The 20,005-nt window shown below is 45.1% G+C and overlaps 1 protein-coding gene across 1 annotated transcript in view; it reads left to right on the top strand.

Moving 5' to 3' along the window:
• Nucleotides 1–20,005, top strand: part of REEP3 (receptor accessory protein 3) — a 175,196-nt gene that overhangs the window by 142,140 nt on the left and 13,051 nt on the right. The window contains exon 6 of the mRNA XM_033940046.1: nt 13,777–13,921. Coding sequence (XP_033795937.1) covers nt 13,777–13,921 — 145 coding nt within the window. The remainder of the gene's footprint in view (nt 1–13,776; nt 13,922–20,005) is intronic.

Here is a 20,005-nt window from a genome sequence, read left to right as displayed (position 1 = left end):
TATATATATATATATATATATATATATATATAGCTGCTGTCTGACAATTTAGCTGGAGTAAACTGAGCAAGGCATTTCCAAAATAACTTGGCTATGTTTCAGGAATATGAAGGAAGCAAGTGACATTACTATGATTTTTAAGCTGCAGGAACAATTACATGGAAAATGTGTGCCTGATTGGGACAGTTGAAAATAAACTGCATAATTCTGTTCTTTCTTAAAAAGTCATATTCCCTCATTAGTTCTTTATTGTGGAAGCAGCAGAGAAGTCCACAAGGGTTTGGTGCTGTTTTTCCCTCCTATGAGTTAGAAAGAAGAGGCAGCTCCAGAATTGATTTTTTGGGGGGTTTTCGATTTAGAGTTAGGTTCCCCCACCTCTAAAATCGCAAATTTATAGTCCCCAGTGTAGCTCTCCAGGCTGTTTATGGTGCTAAAATTGTTGCCACGGCACCCATCTTAGATTTTCTGATTTGAAAATAAAAGCCTCTATCTGCCTCATACCATCTTAATTTTGCTTAAAATCAGGTGTGATAGACTTAATGAGCCAGGATACCTTGGATTTATGCCAAGTTTGCAGTGGATGCCCTTTGAGCTAGCCATGATGCCACAGACCATCACCAAGGTAATGGTGGTTCCAGCGCTGAAGAGAAGAGCTCAAATGGCCTCTACGACAGGAAGAGCAATCCTCACGACTCCTATATTTGGGTTGTTCCAGTACACCTACACGTAGCGGGCATACAAGTATATTCATATCTGCATGATTGGCGAATAAGAGCCCAGTCTGAATCCGAAGGCAGGCTAGCTGTTTACAGAGTGATTCAGCTACTGAAGAAGCTGGGCTGGGTGGTCAACTTTTGGAAAAACCATCTGAAGCCAATGCAGATCTTGGAGTATCTGGGAGTTCAGTTCAACACAAGGGAAAACAAAGTGTTTGTTCCAGAAGCCCATAGAGAGAAACTTCAACAGATACAGGAATTCCGGAGCGAGTCTGCTTCAACAGCATGGCATTATTTGCAGGTGCTGGGATCAATAGTGGCAACCATGGATGTGCAAGGGCACACTTTTGTCCGTTTCAGGATATGCTGCTCTCCTGTTTTTTTCTGCAGAGGGATGCGCTTCACTAGCAGCTGTTTAGGACAGCAGAAGCCTGTTTAGGACAGCTGCTAGTTTAGGACAGCGGAAGCCTGTTTAGCCTGGTGGTTGGAACCCCAGTCTCTCACCAGAGGAGTTCCCCTTCTTATCTCTACATGGGTGTTAATGATGACAGACACCAGAGCATTGCAAGGGGCATTCAGTTCAGGGACGCTGGCTCCCTTCCCAGTGGAAGTGGTCATTCAACTGCTTGGAACTTCAAGCCATCCCCATGGTGCTTCAGGTGCTCGGGAGCGCACAAGTTTTCTTGGATAATCCAACGGCGGTAGCTGATGTCAATTGCCAGGGAAGCACCAAGAGGGCTGCTGTATGCTAGGAAGTCCAGATGCTGTTTCGATGGGCAGAGGCCCATCTTCTGGCACACTTGGTGGCACATGTGGCTGGAGTGGACAATGTGCAAATGGATTTCCTCAGCCGGAAGACCCTGGATCCTGAGGAGTGGTCACTGTCTCAAGAAGCCTTCACCTTCATGGTGGAGGTGCCCAACATTTGATATGATGACATTGATAGCCAACAAGAAGGTGGTTTGGTTCTTCTGTCGAAGATTCAAGCCAGAGAGTGAAGGCCTCGATGCCCTGGTGCAACCCTGGCCAAAGTAGGTCTTCTTAATTCCTTCCCTCCATGGCCCATGATAGGCCGACTTTTGCGCAGGATCATGATGTAACCAGGGGCCAGTGATTAAGAATGATACAGTAATAGAATTTGTCACCATCTTCATCCCTACGGATAACCAAGGGAAACCATTCCCATGTCATTCTTTAAGAAGAGAGAAAAGAATCAAAGTATGTATGGGTGTTGTACCTCAAGCCTTTCATTGAAGAATGCTGGTGTAGAAAGACTGAGGTTGAGATAGACACTAAAGAATGAAATGGGATGGTTTCCCAGGGGGACGATAACAAATTCTGTTACCGTGTCATTCTCTAGCGTGCCACTAGACTGGCCGAGGCAATGGAGGTATGCAGATCTAGTCTGTCTGCAAAAGGATCAAAGTATCACACTTCCCTGTCATCTCCGGCTGCTCATGCAGGGTCCAATTGCCCTGCAGGATCCAGAAAGCTGTGATCTTGGAACACCTGGCATTCTGCATAAAGTCTATTTGGATGGAGTGGTCTCTACCCATCTCAGATACTGGAAGAAAGTGACTATAGCAGCATATGTGAAAGCCTGGAAGTACTTCAAAGTTGGTGCTCTCAGAGGAGTGAGGACCCGAGCTTGGCACTGATCTCTGTGGTACTAACTAGTGCTGCCCGATTTCCGATTCAAATCGATTCATCAATTCGAATCAGGTGAATTGATTCGAATCAATTTGTTAAAAAAAAAAAAAAAATCGGCCTCGCCAATTCAGTTACCAACCCTCCCCCCTCGCCCCCCAAAGCAGGAGCGGAGGACAATCAAGAAGGATGGGAGGTGGAGCAAAAGAATACTAATGAAGCTCTCTTTAAGAATTCTTGTGAGAAAGGGATTTACTACCCACATGTTCAGGAATGGAGTGTCTGTCTACTAGAAAGAAGATTACCGAGATAAGAATCTAATCTTTCCATCCCAGCAATACAATTGGTTGTTTTAGTATGTGCCCTATGAATTCTCAGATATCACTACAATATTTCTGTAACTGAATTCTGCTAAATCTATTCACTTTGCATCATGCACTAATAACCAGGAATATGTATGTGAAAAATCTTGTTTATGAAACAGTTTTCAACTTCTTTTGGGTTGAAGAGGTCAGTCATGGTGCCCATCGGAATGAAAACAAAATTTAAAAAAAAATGATATTAAAGAAATGATCAAAATAAGACAGATGATATTTATTTAAAAAATTTATCAACTGCCTATTCCTAAGCAGCATTACAAAAGTAACATACATAAAATAAAACAAACAATACTTATACAAATATCATGAATACTTCATCTTAAAACCAAGATTTCATAGATCCTCACAGACTTTCTATATAAAGAGCAATAATATATAAGTTTCTATACCCATCCTGATTTCTCCATTATTGCATATGTAGAAACAAAGAAAAATGAAGGCAGATAAAGACCATGTTGCCTATCTAGTCTGCCTATCCATGCCATCAACTATCCCTTCTTCCTTAGAGATCCAATGTACTTATCCCAAGCTTTCTTGAATTTAGATACATTTTTTCATCATCATCACCACCACCACTTCCACTGAGAGGCTATTTCACACATTCACTACCATTTCCATGAAAAAATATTTTCTGAGGTTACTTCTTAGTCTGTCCTCTTTCACCTTCATCCTATGCCCCTTCATTGCAGAGCTTCCTTTCAATTGAAAGAAACTTTCTCATGCGTATTTATGCCACATAGTTATTTAAATGGTTCTAGGTCAGTAGCTAACCAGACAATTCCTATCTACCAATTGCCATCTGGAAAATTACCACCTAGGTTAATTCCCCTCTAACCAGTTCCCACCCACTTGTGATGGACAATTACCTTCTATCACATTTGCATGACCAATCATACATATAAAACATACTTTACTTGTAAGGAAAAACAATATCATCTTTAAAGCAATAGCCAATTCCATAAAACCAATTGTATAAAAATTGAAATCTTTTTATAAAAAATTGACAAAGATATTAAAAAAAACTGGATAATAAAGCTTTCATAATTGATGACATGTAGATCAAAAGTTAAAAGCCGTTTCTAAGGCTCTGGGACTCCACTGAACCACAGTGAGAGCTGCGATTTCTTTTTCTTTTTTTTTTTTTAAATTGTTTATTTGTAAGTATCAATGCACATAGAGCAAGCGCAAGACATCAAAACCCCCAAGGGGGGGGGGGTCACGTGATGCAGCCTACCTGACCGGTTGTTGGAGCGGAGAGCTCCGTCCTGATCCCGCTGAAATCAGCTAATTCTCGGCGTTTTTCCACCCGTTCCGAACCGCGAGTCCCTCGGGAGCAGTGCTGGGAGTCTTGCGCTGTTAATCTTGCAGTTCGGGGGCGAGTTGTCATCGGGCATGCCAATCCGCTCTGCGAAGACTTCTTGGGACCGGCCTCAGTCTCCCGCTGTTAAAATGGCGGCGGACCCCGCATCTTTCACCATCCCTGCGGGAGACTGGATACAAGAAATAACTAGGTCGGTTTCGGCTGCCCTGGCGGATCGCCTCAATAAATTACAATCGGCAGTTGATGAGGTGCACGAAAAATTTGATTCCCAGCAGAGGCGCCTCACCGATGTGGAGCAACGTGTCTCAGATCAGGAAGACACGTGTGCGTCCTTGGAGGCTCAGATGTCGGCGCTCCGCAAATCCAACACTGACATGCAGGAGCAACTTGAGGAGTTGGAGAATCACAGCCGTCGTAACAACCTGCGGCTGGTTGGTTTACCAGAATCTGTCGGAGATGCTGACCTGTACCGGATTTTCACTGTATGGCTGCCGGAGACGCTGGGCCTGTCGGGCTCCGGCCTGCAGTTTGATTGTGAAAGAGCCCACCGAATTGGCCCCAAATCGGGGGATGGCAAACGAGCACGTACAGCTATTGCACGTTTCTGCAATTGGAGAGGCAAGGAAGCTCTGCTTAGGGCCTATCGCAAGGCTGGAGCCATGGAGTACGAGGGGGTGAAGGTACTGGTCTTTAATGACTACTCGGTGCGTGTTGCTGCCCAACGCAAATTGATGTCGCCTTTCTGCACTGAGCTCCACAAGAGGGGGATCCAGTTTGCCCTGGTTTTCCCTGCCAAGCTGCGGGTCTGGAGGAACGGCGCCTCTGAGACCCTGACCACTGTGGAGGAGGCCCGCACCTATGTGAGCAATCTGGCTGCTCACCCTCTTCCTTGACTCTCGACCGCCAGGCCTAAGTTGTGCTATGGGTGACTCTGATGTTGACCTGCCGCAGGCGCTTGCCGCTATGCCTGTTGTTCTTGTTCTGCTGGTTCCTGATGGTGTATCGGCCGGACCCACATCTGGTCCTAGGATCTTTTGTTGGCTGCTTTCCATCACGCTCCTTTAGACTGCCCCTGGACACAAGCCCTTAGTTGTTGGGGCATGGCACTGCTCTTGAGCCTATTTCGGCTTGATTTGAATTTCTTATATCTTACATGTTTCTTTTTTGTTCGCTGTGTTGGTCCCTTTGGGGTGGACAGTTTGCGGGAGGGGGGAGGGTTCTGCTATGGGTAGGCAGTGGGTTTGTTAGGGACAGTGTATGGGTTACACGACTGGGGAGGGTGGGAGGGGGGTGTGGGGGGCTGGGGAAGGTTGTTGGGGGTGTGTGCATGGGGTTTTGTATGTTGGTGTGATTGTGCTAGGATTGTGGTTGGGATGGAATGGGGGGGAGGTCCCGGGGGGGTGCAGACTTATTTGGTATCTGTTGTCTGGCTGCTGGGTCCAGCTGGGAGACCCAGGAGCGGTTTTTTCTATCTTTTCTCTGCTCGGCTCCAGTCCACCTAGAATTGATCCTGGCTGACCTTAAGATACTCACATTCAATGTGGATGGTATCAAGTCTCCTATTAAGCGATCGCGAGTGCTGTCATGTCTCCGCAAGTTGGGTGCGGATATAGCCTTCCTACAGGAAACGCATCTCTCTCAGCTGGAACATACCAAATTACGCAGGGGATGGGTGGGGGATGTGTTTTCCTCGGCCTTTACGGGCCGTCAGAGGGGGGTGGCCATTCTCCTTCACAAACACCTTCCTTTTCATCTTCATAAGCAAATCCAGGACCCGGAGGGTCGCTTCGTTCTGGTGCTGGGTGAGCTCTGGGGTCTTAAGTTACTGTTGTGCAACCTGTATGCACCCAATGTCTACTGTCATAAGTTCTTCTCCACTGTATTGGCCCATATTTCACAGCACTCTGATTACAATTTAGTTGTGGGCGGGGATCTCAATATCACTGCAAACCCTGGTGTGGATTGTAAGCCGCCGCGGGCACGGACCCGGGACCACGACACACGTGGGGTGGGTTTTCTCACTCAACACTTAGAGCTGGTTGATGTTTGGTGTACTTTACACCCTTATGACATTGATTTCACTTTTTACTCACATGCCCACAAGGTGTATGCCAGGCTGGACTACCTCCTCCTTGATAAACGCCTTTTCTCTAGGGCCACTCACTCTGAAATTTATGAGAGCACACTATCTGACCATGCACCGGTGGGACTCCGTTTATGCTTGGCGCCGGCGGGAAGGACTTCCTCTTGGCGGTTGCCCTCTTCTTTGTACCAGGACCCGGAGTTCCGCATTTTCTTAAGGGCGCGTTGGTTAGATTACCAACTTACAAACGATACGCCAGATGTGGGCCCCGTTACATTCTGGTATGCTTCAAAAGCAGTGCTCCGTGGGCACATTATCGCTTATATAGCTGGCAAACGTAAACAGACGGAGGGGGAGCTCTTGAGGCTATCTACTCGGTTGCACGCCCTCCGCCAATCCCATATCACCACATTATCGGATTCGGATAGGGAGGAGATGCGGATGGTGCGGGGTCAGCTTGAGGAACTCCTCAATAAACGAACGGAGACCTCCTTGTACTATCAAAGATACCAGCTTTATAGGTGGGGAAGTAAAACGGGGAAGCTCCTGTCCAACTTGATCCGCCCGCACAAAAAGAGACAGGTTATCACTTCTATTAAAGACTCCAGGGGGGTTCGTCACGAGGGGGAGAGTCACATTGCCTCCCAATTTGTTCAATACTATCAGGCCCTTTACGGCCGCCGTTCTTTGGATGCCGACGCTATGTCACGGTTCTTCGCCGACTTGAAGTTGCCTCGGTTGACGGAGAGCCAAGCCGCGTCTCTCAATGGGCCTATTACAGTGGAGGAGATCTCCACCACGATCGGATCGCTCACTTTGGCTAAGGCGCCAGGACCGGACGGCCTGGGTCCGGAATTCTATCGGATATTGCGGGACCTAGTGGCTCCCCCGCTCAGCAGGATGTGTAATGCGGTGGCGAGAGGGGACGACCCTCTTTCTGACAACATGGCTCATATAGTATTGTTGCCCAAACCGGGGAAGGACCCTAATCTGGTGAGCTCTTTTCGTCCGATCTCCCTTCTGGACCAGGATATCAAGGTGTTAGCTATGACACTGGCGCGGCGTCTTAATTGTTTTTTACCGCACCTGATTCATCCAGATCAAGTGGGCTTTGTACCGGGTCGGTATGCCTCCATGAATCTGTTGAAAGTGTTAGGGGCCATTCACGAGCATAGGGGTAGGGGAGGGCAATCGGCAGTGGCGGGATTAGACATGGAGAAAGCGTTTGATAGTGTCTCCTGGGAGTTCTTATTTCAGATCTTAGAGGATTTCGGCTTTACGGGGAGTTTTGTGGGTTGGATTAAAGCTTTATATACCTACCCTCAGGCCCGTATACTTATCAATGGGAGCTTGACGGAGGCGTTTGCATTACAGCGGGGAACTCGGCAGGGGTGCCCGTTATCCCCTCTGTTATTTTTGTTAGCCATAGAACCCCTAGCTATCAAAATACGTCAGGCACCGGAGGTTCGTGGGATTCAAGTGGGGGGACAGGAGTGCAAAATTAGTATGTTTGCTGATGACATTTTACTATATCTGGATCGGGCTCCCATACATCTGGAGGCGGCTTTGAATATTGTTCGGGAATTTGGGGCCTTATCGGGCTTGCTGGTTAATTGTAGTAAATCCGAACTCTTGCTGCTGGCTGGCGGCCCCGAGGAACCGTGGCATGCCTTACTACCCATTCCGCCGTCGCTTCACCCGGTCCGTTATTTGGGTATTTACCTCAGCACTAACCCGGCCACGTTCTACTCCATGAATGTTCTTCGTCACCTTGATGCCATTGGGAGATTGTGCCTCCAGTGGCAGGACCTCCCTCTGGGTTTGCTGGGCCGAGTGGCCTTGGTGAAGATGGTCATGCTCCCCAAACTGCTTTATCCGCTCCAGACAGTGCCGATCTGGCTTCGCCGCACTGATGTCCTTCGCTTTCATTCTCTGATTTCTCGGTTTATCTGGCGCTCTAAGGCCCCTCGTGTTGTTCTGACAAAGCTGATGTTGGCTAGAGGACGGGGAGGGTTGAATGTCCCTGATTTACGACTGTACAATGTAGCAGCCCTCCTGCGGTGGATCCACGAGGGCCACACAGGCGTAGCGCGCTACTTCCCGCAGGGTTGGGTTGAATCCTGGAGCCTTCCTTTTCGGTTCTTCAATCTGCTTCACTCTCAACCGGATCATATGGCTCGCTCGGGGGGTCGCTCAGTTCTGTTGGCTCCTTTTAGGAGGGCCTGGCAGTGGTGGCGGCGTAGGCAGGATTTGCCGGTTGCGGTTTCGCCCTTTCTATCCATTGAGGGTAATACGGGCTTTCTCCCAGGTTGGGGACGGACGATATTTCTGGCTTGGGCACGCAGTGGATGTCGCACCATTTCTGATGTTTTGGCCGTCTCGGGAGGTACTTTCCCCTCGTTCCAACAGCTCCAGACAAAATGGGACTTCCCCCCCTGGTACTTGTTTTCTTTCCTTCAACTCCGCCACTATTGGGAGGTCACTCGGCAAGCTCATGCGCGGGGTTGGGACGCGGGGCCTCTAGATCGGATCTTTGAAGCGACACCGCCGGCGTTCAATCAGCTGTCCCACTGGTATAGTGTTCTCCGTCTCTCTGCTAAGGTTCCTGGGATGAGTGCTCTACGGGAAAGATGGGAGGGGGACCTGGGTCTGAGTATTTCCGAGCCCCAATTTATGGATTGCTTCCAGTCTCTTTATCTCTTCTCCAAATCGGCAGATTACCAGGAACTACAGTATAAAATCTTGCACAGAGTCTATATTACTAAACAGCGGGGGGCTCAGATAGGACTTTGGGCTAGCGACTTATGCAGCAAATGTAAATCACAGCCTGGCACGTACCTTCATTCTTTCCTTGAATGTACTAAACTCACTATTTGGACGGGGCTGCTGGGCCTTCTTGACGTGGTTACACACAGCTCTATTGAGTGGGACTATGGTACTCTCCTTCTGGGCTTACAGGGGTCACTGCGGGAACAGGGTCTCTCACTCCCGCAAAGACGATTCCTTTACAATGCCATTTTAGTGGGGAAGAAGATGATTATGACTTACTGGGTATCCGAGGACACACACCCCCAGGCCCAATGGCGAGCCAAGCTGAGAGAGATGGCGCAATTTGAGATCCGCTCCTACGGTAAATCTAGTAAGTTAGAGTTGAGGCATTATGTCGCTTTGTGGGAGCACTTGCTGGAGCTTCTTTCCCCTTGATCTCTTCTATCTGAGGGCTCTCTCTGGCCACCCTACTTGTATGGGGTTTTTCCATACCTGCTGCTGTCCTCACCACGGTTTGTTTCGTGTTTGCACTCTCTTCGGGGCGGGGGGGGGGGGGGTTGGGTTTGGGTTTGGTGGGGTAGGTGTGACTGGTAGCGCAGTTTGTGTGGTGACCGGGTGTCTTGTGAGTGTCTGTTGTGAGGACTGGTGTGCTTGATGAACGGTCTGGGTGTTGTTGTTTGTGGGGATTATTCACATAAAACTATGGCTGAGGGTCTAGCCCGGCTTCTTATCGTTGAGGGCTCTGGGAAGGGGTTTGCGTTTTCCAAGCTCTGGCCCCTTGCTGCGCCTTGACTTGCGCTTGTTGGCAATTATCAAAACGGGAGAGGCTGGTTCATGCTTGTTGTTGCTGTTCCTCTTCCTTTATGTGATATTTTGACAATGTGTATGTGTCTGCACAGTTTGTGGTTGCTTGTCTGGACCTTTTGCCATTTTCAATAAAAATACTTTGAAAAAAAAAATAAAAAAAATAAAAAAAAACCCCCAAGGGGGAAGTCACAACAGCAAATATACATATAAGAACATAAGAACATAAGAAGTTGCCTCCGCTGAGGCAGACCATAGGTCCATCCTGCTCAGCGGTCCGCTCCCGCGGCGGCCCATCAGGCCCATTGACTGAGCAATGGTCTATACCTATCTATACCCCCCAATCCCTTTTTCTTCTAGGAATCTATCCAAACCTTCTTTGAAACCATTTAGTGTTTTCTTGTCTACAACAGCCTCTGGGAGCGCGTTCCATGTATCTACCACCCTCTGAGTGAAAAAGTACTTCCTAGCGTTTGTTCTAAACCTGTCCCCTTTCAATTTCCCCCAATGCCCCCTTGTGCTTGTGGTGCCCCTTAATTTGAAAAATCTGTCCCTGTCTACTTTTTCTATGCCCTTCAGGATCTTGAAGGTTTCTATCATGTCTCCTCTAAGTCTTCGCTTCTCCAGGGAGAAAAGTCCCAACTGCTTCAATCTGTCGGTATATGGGAGATTTTCCATTCCCCTTATCAGTTTGGTTGCTCTTCTTTGTACTCCCTCAAGTACCGCCATGTCTTTCTTGAGGTACGGCGACCAGTACTGGACACAGTACTCCAGATGCGGCCGTACCATTGCACGATACAGCGGCATGATAACTTCCTTCGTCCTGGTTGTAATACCCTTCTTAATGATACCCAGCATTCTGTTTGCTTTCCTAGAGGCTGTGGCGCATTGCGCCGATGCCTTCAGTGTTGCGTCTACCATCACTCCCAGGTCTCTCTCCAGGTTACTAACCCCTAGTGGTGTTCCCCCCATTTTGTATGTGAACATCGGGTTCTTTTTCCCCACGTGCATGACCTTGCATTTCCCCACGTTGAAGCTCATCTGCCATTTTTCGGCCCACTTTTCCAGCTGCGTTAGATCCTTTTGGAGATCCTCAAAACCCCGCTCAACCCTCCAACTGTATGCACATATCACTGTGCCATTGAATTCTGTAAACAAAAGCTCCCCCCCACTCCCACTAATATTGACCTGCAGTAGGCACAAGAGTGTAAAACAGGGGTGCTCAAATGGTTGATTGTGATCGACCAGTAGATCGCAAAGGCAACACGAGTCGATCGCATTACCTTTGCAATATTTTTCTCCCTGCTGCTTCCCTGAGCCAGGCCTAGCGTGTACAAGCGCTGGACTTACCAGACTTCACCTCCAATGTCAGCTGGCCTGGAACTTCCTCCCTGACGTTAGAATTGATGTCGGAAGTGAAGTCTTGTGGGCCGGCGCTTGTACACGCCAGGCCTGGCTCGGAGAAGCAGCAGGGAGAAATCGGCGTGGTGGCTTGGGGGATAGGGAAAGAATTGGGGAAGTGGAGAAATCGGCGCGATGGCTTAGGGGGGCAGGGGGGAGAGAGAAAGAAAGGCAGAAATAAAGAGGGGTTGCAGGAGGAGAGAGAAAGACAGGCAGGCAAGGGGAGAGGGGGTGCAGGAGGAGAGAGAAAGACAGGCAGGCAAGGGGAGAGAGAAAGAAAAGGGGGAGGGGGAGCAGAAAGAAATATTGGTTTTACAGAAGAAGGAAGTGCAACCAGAGACTCATGAAATCACCAGACAAAAAGTTAGGAAAAATTATTTTATTTTCAATTTAGTGATCAAAATGTGTCCGTTTTGAGAATTGATATATGCTGTCTATATTTTGCACTATGGCCCCCTTTTACTAAACCGCGATAGTGGCTTTTAGCGCAGGGAGCCTATGAGCATCGGGAGCTGCGAGGGGCATTCAGCGCAACTCCCTGCGCTAAAAACTGCTATCGAGGTTTAGTAAAAGGGGAGGGGGTATATATGTCTATTTTTGTATAGTTGTTACTGAGGTGACATTGCATATTTTAAAGTCATCTGCCTTGAGCTCTTTGAAAGAAACCCCAAATTTAAATGATAATTAATGTTTTCTCTGCGTACAGTGTGCTTTGTGGTTTTTAAAATTTTATGGTTGGTAGATCATTGTGACTTGGTCATTTTAAAAGTAGCTTGCAAGCCAAAAAAGTGTGAGCACCTCTGGTGTAAAACATTAAAACAAAGACAAGCCAGAAGGCCATGGGAGGTCACTCCACAGAAAAGTCATAATAGCTCATTAACTGGTACCTAACAATCCATTAACACTCTCCAGTTAGCCAAAGTCGGCTGTCAATAACCCCGTGCCATAAAAACATTCAACCAGTATCCCCAACTTCTTTACACTCCACCTTCAGATATTGACTCTAGATGGCCAAAACCGTTGCCACCTATTTGTCAAAATAGCTGAGTCTATCGTTGGCATACCCAGCCCAAGCGCTCCCTCATAAGGGAGAAAGAAGAACTCCCGGGAACCTTCCAGTGCTGGGTAATAACCATTCTAGTCACCGTAAAGGCTAATAAGGAAAACCGATCTTGCATAACATCCAGCCCTTCCATCAGCACTCCTAAGAGCACTAAATCCACCCTCATAGGTACTGTCGGCTCCGGGCGGCTTTCCCGCAGAGGAGAGAATCCTGCATTCACCATGGGCACGGGCAGTGTGTCTGGGAGGGAATGCATGGATGGGAGAACATCGCAGGGGAGGAGACATAGGCATCCTGGGACTGTCGGCCAAGTCTCTTCCCTGAAGAAGCCCTTTATGGAAACATCAATCGCTCCTCCTAAACTTACTTGCTCCACTTCATCACTGACGCTGAAACCGTGGATTGAAGACAAAGTTTTATTTTATTTTTCTTTCCAGCTTATGATTTATCTTTAATCTTATCTATTGTTTTGCCTTTTGTCTTTATTTTATTCTATTTCTATCATTTAAATTTCTCCAGAATTCTACTGTTCAACGGCTCCCCCTTCTGCTTCTATTCCTTTCTCTCCTCTCTTCTACCTTCCAAAGTATTTAGATCAATGCTGTCTTGTTAAAATGTTTATTTTATTTTTATTTTTCCTCTAACTCTACTTTTCACTTCTCTATTACCCTCCAGGTACTTTAGTTAGATTGTGAGCCTTCAGGACAGTAAGGGAATTTTTCAAGTACCTTTCTTATTTCTAATCTTAATGTATATTTTCTGCAAACCGCTTAGAACCTAACGGATGTAGCGGTATATAAGAAATAAATTACATTACATTACATTACTGTAGTAGAAAGGAGCTTGCTCACATAATCAAAGACTGACCCCCAATATCGGTGTATACAAGTGCATTCCCACCACATGTGATAAAATGTGCCCTGAGACCCACAGCCCCTCCAACACGCTCGCACCTGGTAGGGGGAGAAGTGGGAAGGGGGGTGGAGAGGAAGGAGGGGTGTTGGCGCTCCGAGGAAGACTGTGATCGGAGTAGATTGCCCCCTTGCACTCTCCTTATGACGCCCCTGAAATTGTATATTGTAATTTTATTATATGAATATCGACTTTTAAAATATATTGGGTCTTTTAAAGCAAAACAAATATAAGATAAATCTTAAAATCTGTCAATATTACTGTAATTAGAAATGAAGAAAACTTTCATTTAGGTGCTTTAAATCTTATCTGTGATCTGAGCAGGTTTGATATAATCAACCTAGAGAATAAAAGACTCATCTTTTTGCAACAAAAATCGGAAAAGAAAATTCTTGTAATGAACTACTAGTGTCCTTTCTTTTGAAAAGTTGTCTTTACTTTTCAAACATTATAATTTGCAAAGAAACTAAAATTGAAATAGTGTTTCAAACTTTGTAACAGTTTTAAATTTGTGTATGTCTATTTTGTAAAACAGTAGTATTTGAAGCATGCCCTAACAGTATGGCTTATTGGGTTTGTTTGGGGTTTTTTTTGATCTGAGGTTTATACTGAAGCATGCCTTGTTACATGAATCTTAATTTTCTTGGAGTTTAATTTATAAATACTTTTGTATTACACAGAGTCAAGGAGCAATAACTGAACGTTTAAGGAGTTTCAGTATGCACGATTTAACAGCAATACAAGATGAGTCTGTGGGAGGGAGGCAGTATACCACTTTTGCTGAACCAAAAAAGAAGACAAAGTCCTCTGTCAATGAAGGAATGGGTATGTCATTTTTAAGCTTTTAGTTGACCAACATTGAATAGGATACTACGTAATTATAATAGAATTTTGAGTTTTATTATCATGTTCAAACAGTAAAAAGTCATTGTTATTTTTGAAATCTATCTGGAGAAGGTTACATGAAAAAAAATGGTAATTCAAATGTGGGCCCAATCCGTTCAGATGAAACTTAATGCGTCTAAGACAAAATTATTGTTGCTAGGCCCTAAACTTGATTGTCTTCCTAGCTCTGTAGCATTGATATTTGGTTCTCTCCTGCAAATCGAGTTTTCTGCTAAGATCCTGGGAGTTCTTTTTGACTCCTCGCTTTCCTTTAAGGACCAGATCAGTTTTGTGATTAAGAAATGTTTTTTCAATCTACGCATGTTGAGAAAAGTTAGACACCTTTTTCATCATTACCACTTTTCCATTTTGGTCCAGTCGATTATTCTATCTCATCTCAATTATTGTAATGCCCTTTACCTCGGTATCACAAAAACCTGTCTCTCCAGATTACAATTAGTCCAGAATACTGCTGCCAGGCTGATTTTTGGGAAGTGTAAGTTTGCTCATGTGACGCCACTGCTCTTCAACCTTCACTGGCTCCCGGTGTATTTTAGAGTCCAGTTTAAGTGTGCCTGTGTTGTTTTAAAAATTCTTCTTGGTATTTTTACTCCCTTAGTTCCTTTATCTTGGAATCTTTATAGATTCTCTTTTGCAAGAGGCAATCAACAATTTGAGCTTTCCTGCCCATCTGGTAAAGGTATCAAAAGAACCAATATTTTTGGCCTCTCTCTGTCCTTCAAGTTCACACAACTTTGGAATGATCTTCCACTTTTCCTGTGAAGTTCAGGTTCCCTTTCTTCTTTTCGTAAGGCTTTGAAAACTATTTTGTTTACTAAACACTTTGGTAATTAATTATTTTTGAGATCCATTCAATATGTTTCTTTCAGCTTAATCTAACTATTGGAAACCGCGTCGAGCTCTCTTAGATTGAAGTCTCGGTATACAAAACCAAGTATTAGATTAGATTAGAATTTTGAATTTTATTATCATGTTCAAACAGTAAAAAGTTATTGTTATTTTTGAAATCTATCTGGAGAAAGTTACATGAAAAAAATGGTAATTTATCAGGTCAGGTAGAATTACATTTTAACTTGCATTGTAGATTTTTTTGTATCTCATGATCATTCCTCTTCCCTTTACTCCAGATGCAGGACTAGCTGTTGCCTAGTGTAGCATCATTGGAGGTGGTGGGGGCAGCCCAATTTCAACAGCTTCTGTGCCTTTCCAGTGTCATCCTTCTCTGCTTGCCTGCTGTATGAATCAGTCTCTCTCTGCTCCTTAGCATTTCACCAGTGTTTAAACTGCAGCCATATGAACACTTTCTGTAATCATAGGCAGGATTTCCTTGTTCCTGGAAGTGTTTACATTGCACTGACAGTACTTTAACAAAAGGGCCTAGAACAAGGGAGTGGAGGGGCTAACTCCTATGGCTGCTCCACTAACTTAGTTAATCTGAAGGAGGGTAGAGGGAGAAGCAAGGGTAAATGCTATGGAGGGTGAAGAGAGGTAGAAGCAGAAAATGGGAAAGGGGAATACGGAATGGATTCTTGGGATGGAGGCAGGACAGATGAGGGAAGAAGAAGCACGAGCAGATTCTGGGAAAGGGATAGGGATGGAAGGGAATAAATAATGGGGAAGAAGGCAGGTGGGGATTAGAACACATGGGATAGTGGGTAAAGTAGGGATTTGGGTGGAAACATTAGGATTTGATAAGAGCAGAATCACGCCCCCAACCGACTGCAGGGATCTTTGAATAGTGATACCGACGCATACGCAGACCATCTGTAATAATAATAATAATAATAACTTTATTTTTGTATACCGCCATACCCGGAAGAGTTCTAGGCGGTTCACGTCAATTAAACAGAGTTACAGGCGGTTCTATACTGGAATTGATCAAAGTTGTGAACAACGAAGTTGAAGTTGGGGGGTGGTAGGGCAGGGGGGCAAGGTGGAGGTTAATAAGGAAGGGGCGTTAAGGATCCTGGTCTGTGCATGCTTACAGAGCAGCAACCTTTTTTTTTTTTTTTTTTTACTTTTGACTGCAGGGGAAGGCCAGGAGAGTCGGGTCAGAAGCAGGGCGGCGATGGGGCAGAGAAAGAGCAGGAGAGTCAGGGGCAGAGAGAGAGCAGGATGGAGATCGGGGCAGAGAGATGCAGTCGGAAATGACATAAGTGACTGGTCCCTAGCAGTCGCTTGTTTCTTGATTGGCCAGCCCACTCGGTGTTCCAGTTTTTGGTTAGTGAATTGCTGCCTGCCTACTTTACATGCTGTTTCCCCTCATTTGCATGCGCCGATCGGATTGGAGGATGATCGGCCACGAGGTTTGTGAATTGGTGAGGACTTGATCGGTGGGCTTAGTGAATCTAGCCTTTACTCTTCCCTGTTGATTTTAAGATTTTAGTTTGTCATTATTATGTTGGTTTTATCTCATGTGAACTGTTTAGTTCTTAAGCAGTATAGGAAAATTTTAAATAAATAAATAATTGTTCTCAGATTCCCAGTATTTTACTCTTTTTGCAGGCTAGGAAGAGAGAAATACATTTTCTAGTCAATCTGTCTGAAATAGAGGAGTAGTCTAATGGTTAGTTCAGCATCCTGAGAACCAGGGGGACTACATTTGATTCCCATTGCAGCTTATTGTGATTCTGGGTAAGTCACAACCTTCCACTGCCCAGGAACAAAATAAGTACCTATATACAGTATAAATTGCTTTGATTGTAATCACAAAGGCAGTATATCAAAACCCATTCCTTTTCCCTTTCCTATGATCTAAAGGAAAGATTTATAAACTATAAAGAGTTTTACCTCATGCAAAATTGCCATCCTATATAATAAAACCCTAGAGCGCGCATGCGCTCTTGAAATTTCGTGATCTCTGCCGCTGTGATTTCTGATCCGTGGCCACGTTCCATTTTAGAACGCGGAGGCAGGGATCACTCTAGACACTCCCCTCCTCACTCACCAACCGCTGGAGGAAGCGCAGGCAAGCTTGGTCCTGATTGGTGCTGGCGGCGGCTGCCGGGAGGAGGGCTTCATGGAGCGCCGCTGCATGCCAACACCTCACAGTCTCCTGAGCCCCGTCCTCACCACCCCAATTGTCGGCGTTCAGTCTTCACGCTTCCGCGACGCAGGGTAAGGGTAAGGGAGCCGAGTCAGTGGGGGTTGGGCTGGGAGGGAAGAGAAGCGGTCTGCCTCGGGTTTTTCAAGGCCTGGCTTCTTCGGGCAGCAGCAGCGTTTACAATTCGCTGCTGTTGCCAGCTTCAGGCCTTCCTCTCTGGCGGGTCCTGCCTACTTTCTGTTTCAGGAAGACGACTTGACAGAGAGGAAGACCTGAAGCCGGCAACAGCAATGAATTGTGAATGCTGCTGCTGCTGCCCGATGAAGTTCAAGGAGGGAAAGGGAGCAGAGGGGGAGAGAATGGCTTGGAATGAAGAAGAGATGACAGGGCATGGAGGGAAGGAGGAATGTATGCCAGACCAGGGGGAAAGGAAGGAGGAGATGCCATTTGGAACAGAGAGAGAGAAGAGAGGGCAGACACTGGATGGAAAGAGAAGAGAGGGCAGTGAAAGAAAGGGGCAAGACAGAGGGTGAACAGTAAATAGAAGGGGTAGAGAGAGGGAGACAGACACTGAATGGAAGTCTGAGGGACAAGGGGAGCAGACGTTGGAAGGAAGTGGGGAAGAGAAAGAAAAAAAGGCACATGCAGGATTGAGGGAAAAGGATAGAGTTAGAAATAAAGATAGACAGACAGGGGGCCAGGGAGAGAAAGACAGAAATAATGACAGACAGACAGCATCCAAGGAGAGAGACAAATAAAAAAAGACATAGAAAGGGGCATTAAGGACTTGGGAAGGAGGCACTGGGGACACTAAAGACAGGAAGAGGCACTAAGGACATGGGAAGGAGGCACCGGGGGCACTAAGGACATAGGAAGGAAAGAGGAAAGGAATAGAAAGGAACAATTCTTGGGCCTGAGTGCAGAAAGAAAGAAATGAAAGAAAGGATACACAGACAGAAGAAAACGCAACCAGAGACTCATGAAATCAATCACCAGACAGCAAAGGTAGGAAAAATGATTTTATTTTCAATTTAGTGATCAAAACGTGTCAGTTTTGAGAATTTATATCTGCTGTCTATATTTTGCACTATATTTTTCTATTTTTCTATAGTGATTGAGGTGACCGAGCTCGCGGAGATGGGGCGGAAACAGGTTTTTAAAATTTTAGTCCTAGTAGTTTGCCGGTCCACAAAATAATTATTTTATTTCTGCTGGTCCACGGGTGTAAAAAGGTTGAAAAACACTGGCCTAGAACCAAAAGGCATTGAGCGGTATACAAATGAATAATTATGTCATGTTGCTCTTTGAGTCTTAGGAGTTAGTACTGTTATGGTACAGTAAAGTTCTGATTGTGCTTTTGCACAAGTTTGTGCATAGTGTGTTTTTCCCCAGTGGAGGGATTGTATGTTGGCCTTACTGAGGTGACACCAAAACTTTAATTTAATTTTAGTTTCTTATACCATCAGACATGATTTCTGAAATAATCATAAAATATACGTACATATGTCATTTTTACTTCTTTTGAGAAGGTAATCTTAGTATGGCCAGTTGGTTGTACTGTAGAAGGGTGGGGCAAGGGAAGGGTATGACCGTATTTATGGCAATGGTCTTGGGGTGAGGCATGGGGTACAGTGCACGGCAGGTGTCAGGCTTTCCTTTTGAAAACACTGGCAGCCCTAGTGCTTTTGCATAACAGTATTTAGATAAAAAGACCTCAGTGGTGGTGTGCTTTGTAGTAGAAACATGACTAATATGCTTGCAGAAAAGACTAATAGTGTAATCTTTATTTTTCTTCAGCTTCTCAGCTTCTCTTTAATTTCAGTCATACAAACCTTATGCAATGTTTCATATTTTAAATCATATTTCAGCATTTGAATGTTTCCTTTTAATAAAAACAAAGTACATTTTTTTAATAGACCCAGCAGTTTCCTCCTAGTCCTTTGGTCTTCCAGCTTAGTTTGGAAAAATAACTATTTTGTTCAATGAGCCTTAATTTCCAAGAGATTATTACCTACAGCCTTAATTACCTAGAGATTATTGGAGGGCTATCCTTGGATGGGGGTTGTATACCAGTGTGCATTACACAGACCCTAAATCCAGCTACTAGGTGTTACAAATGCATGATGTCTGACTCCCTCCCAGCAGGGGATGTGATTGTGAATTTTATGTACATTGCATCCCCTAGGTTGGACCAGTCTGAGAAGTAGAAGATTTGAGCTGGGAAGTGTAACATAGATCCTTCTCATAGCAGTGCCCAGCACTAAGCTACAAGGCTGATTCTCTATTTTCCAGAACAAGAATTATATCATTTTTTAAACTGGAAAAGAGAATTTAAAGCTTTTTTTGGTAAAATTGTTCATTCAGGAATGGCTGTTAAAATAAATGTGAGTTGTACGAAACAGGCATTATCATTTATCAACATGTAAGAATAAATGTTTAAAAGGAACCAAAAATAAATTTCACTGTAGTCATATGGGTTATGAAATAATTAAAACCAGATGTCTGTCTAGAAACTTTGAGGCTGCATTCACTCAGCAATTTGTGCCATCTACTGGGAGTACTTAGTAAAAATTTTCTTAAAACTAAACGAAAGGGTATATATGAGGCAGTTCTGTAAAGCACGCATGCTTAGTTGCTAATTATACATGTTTCTCGTTAGAATAATGGTGTATTTACTTGCATAGGCCAAAATACCCCCTAAGCACTATTCTGTTCATACCTTGAATAGTGCATATTTTACAGGTAGGTATACACATAGGCAGAGTCTGGATGGACCATAGCAGGACTCGCACATTGGTAACTTTTAGGGTACTATAAGTTCTGGACATACACAGGTAACTTAAGTGCTCACATTTAAGCCAGCTCTATAGTTGGCATAAGTGCTTGCCTCTAAATTATATGCATGTAATTTTGCTTTTAGAGTAGTTTTCTATAATAGAAAGTAGGTGCCTTTATTCCTT

Source organism: Geotrypetes seraphini, chromosome 4 (assembly GCF_902459505.1).
Source record: "Geotrypetes seraphini chromosome 4, aGeoSer1.1, whole genome shotgun sequence".
Classification (NCBI taxonomy): domain Eukaryota; kingdom Metazoa; phylum Chordata; class Amphibia; order Gymnophiona; family Dermophiidae; genus Geotrypetes; species Geotrypetes seraphini.
Note: the sequence above shows the minus strand (reverse complement) of the source record. Positions and strands in the feature narration are given on the sequence as shown.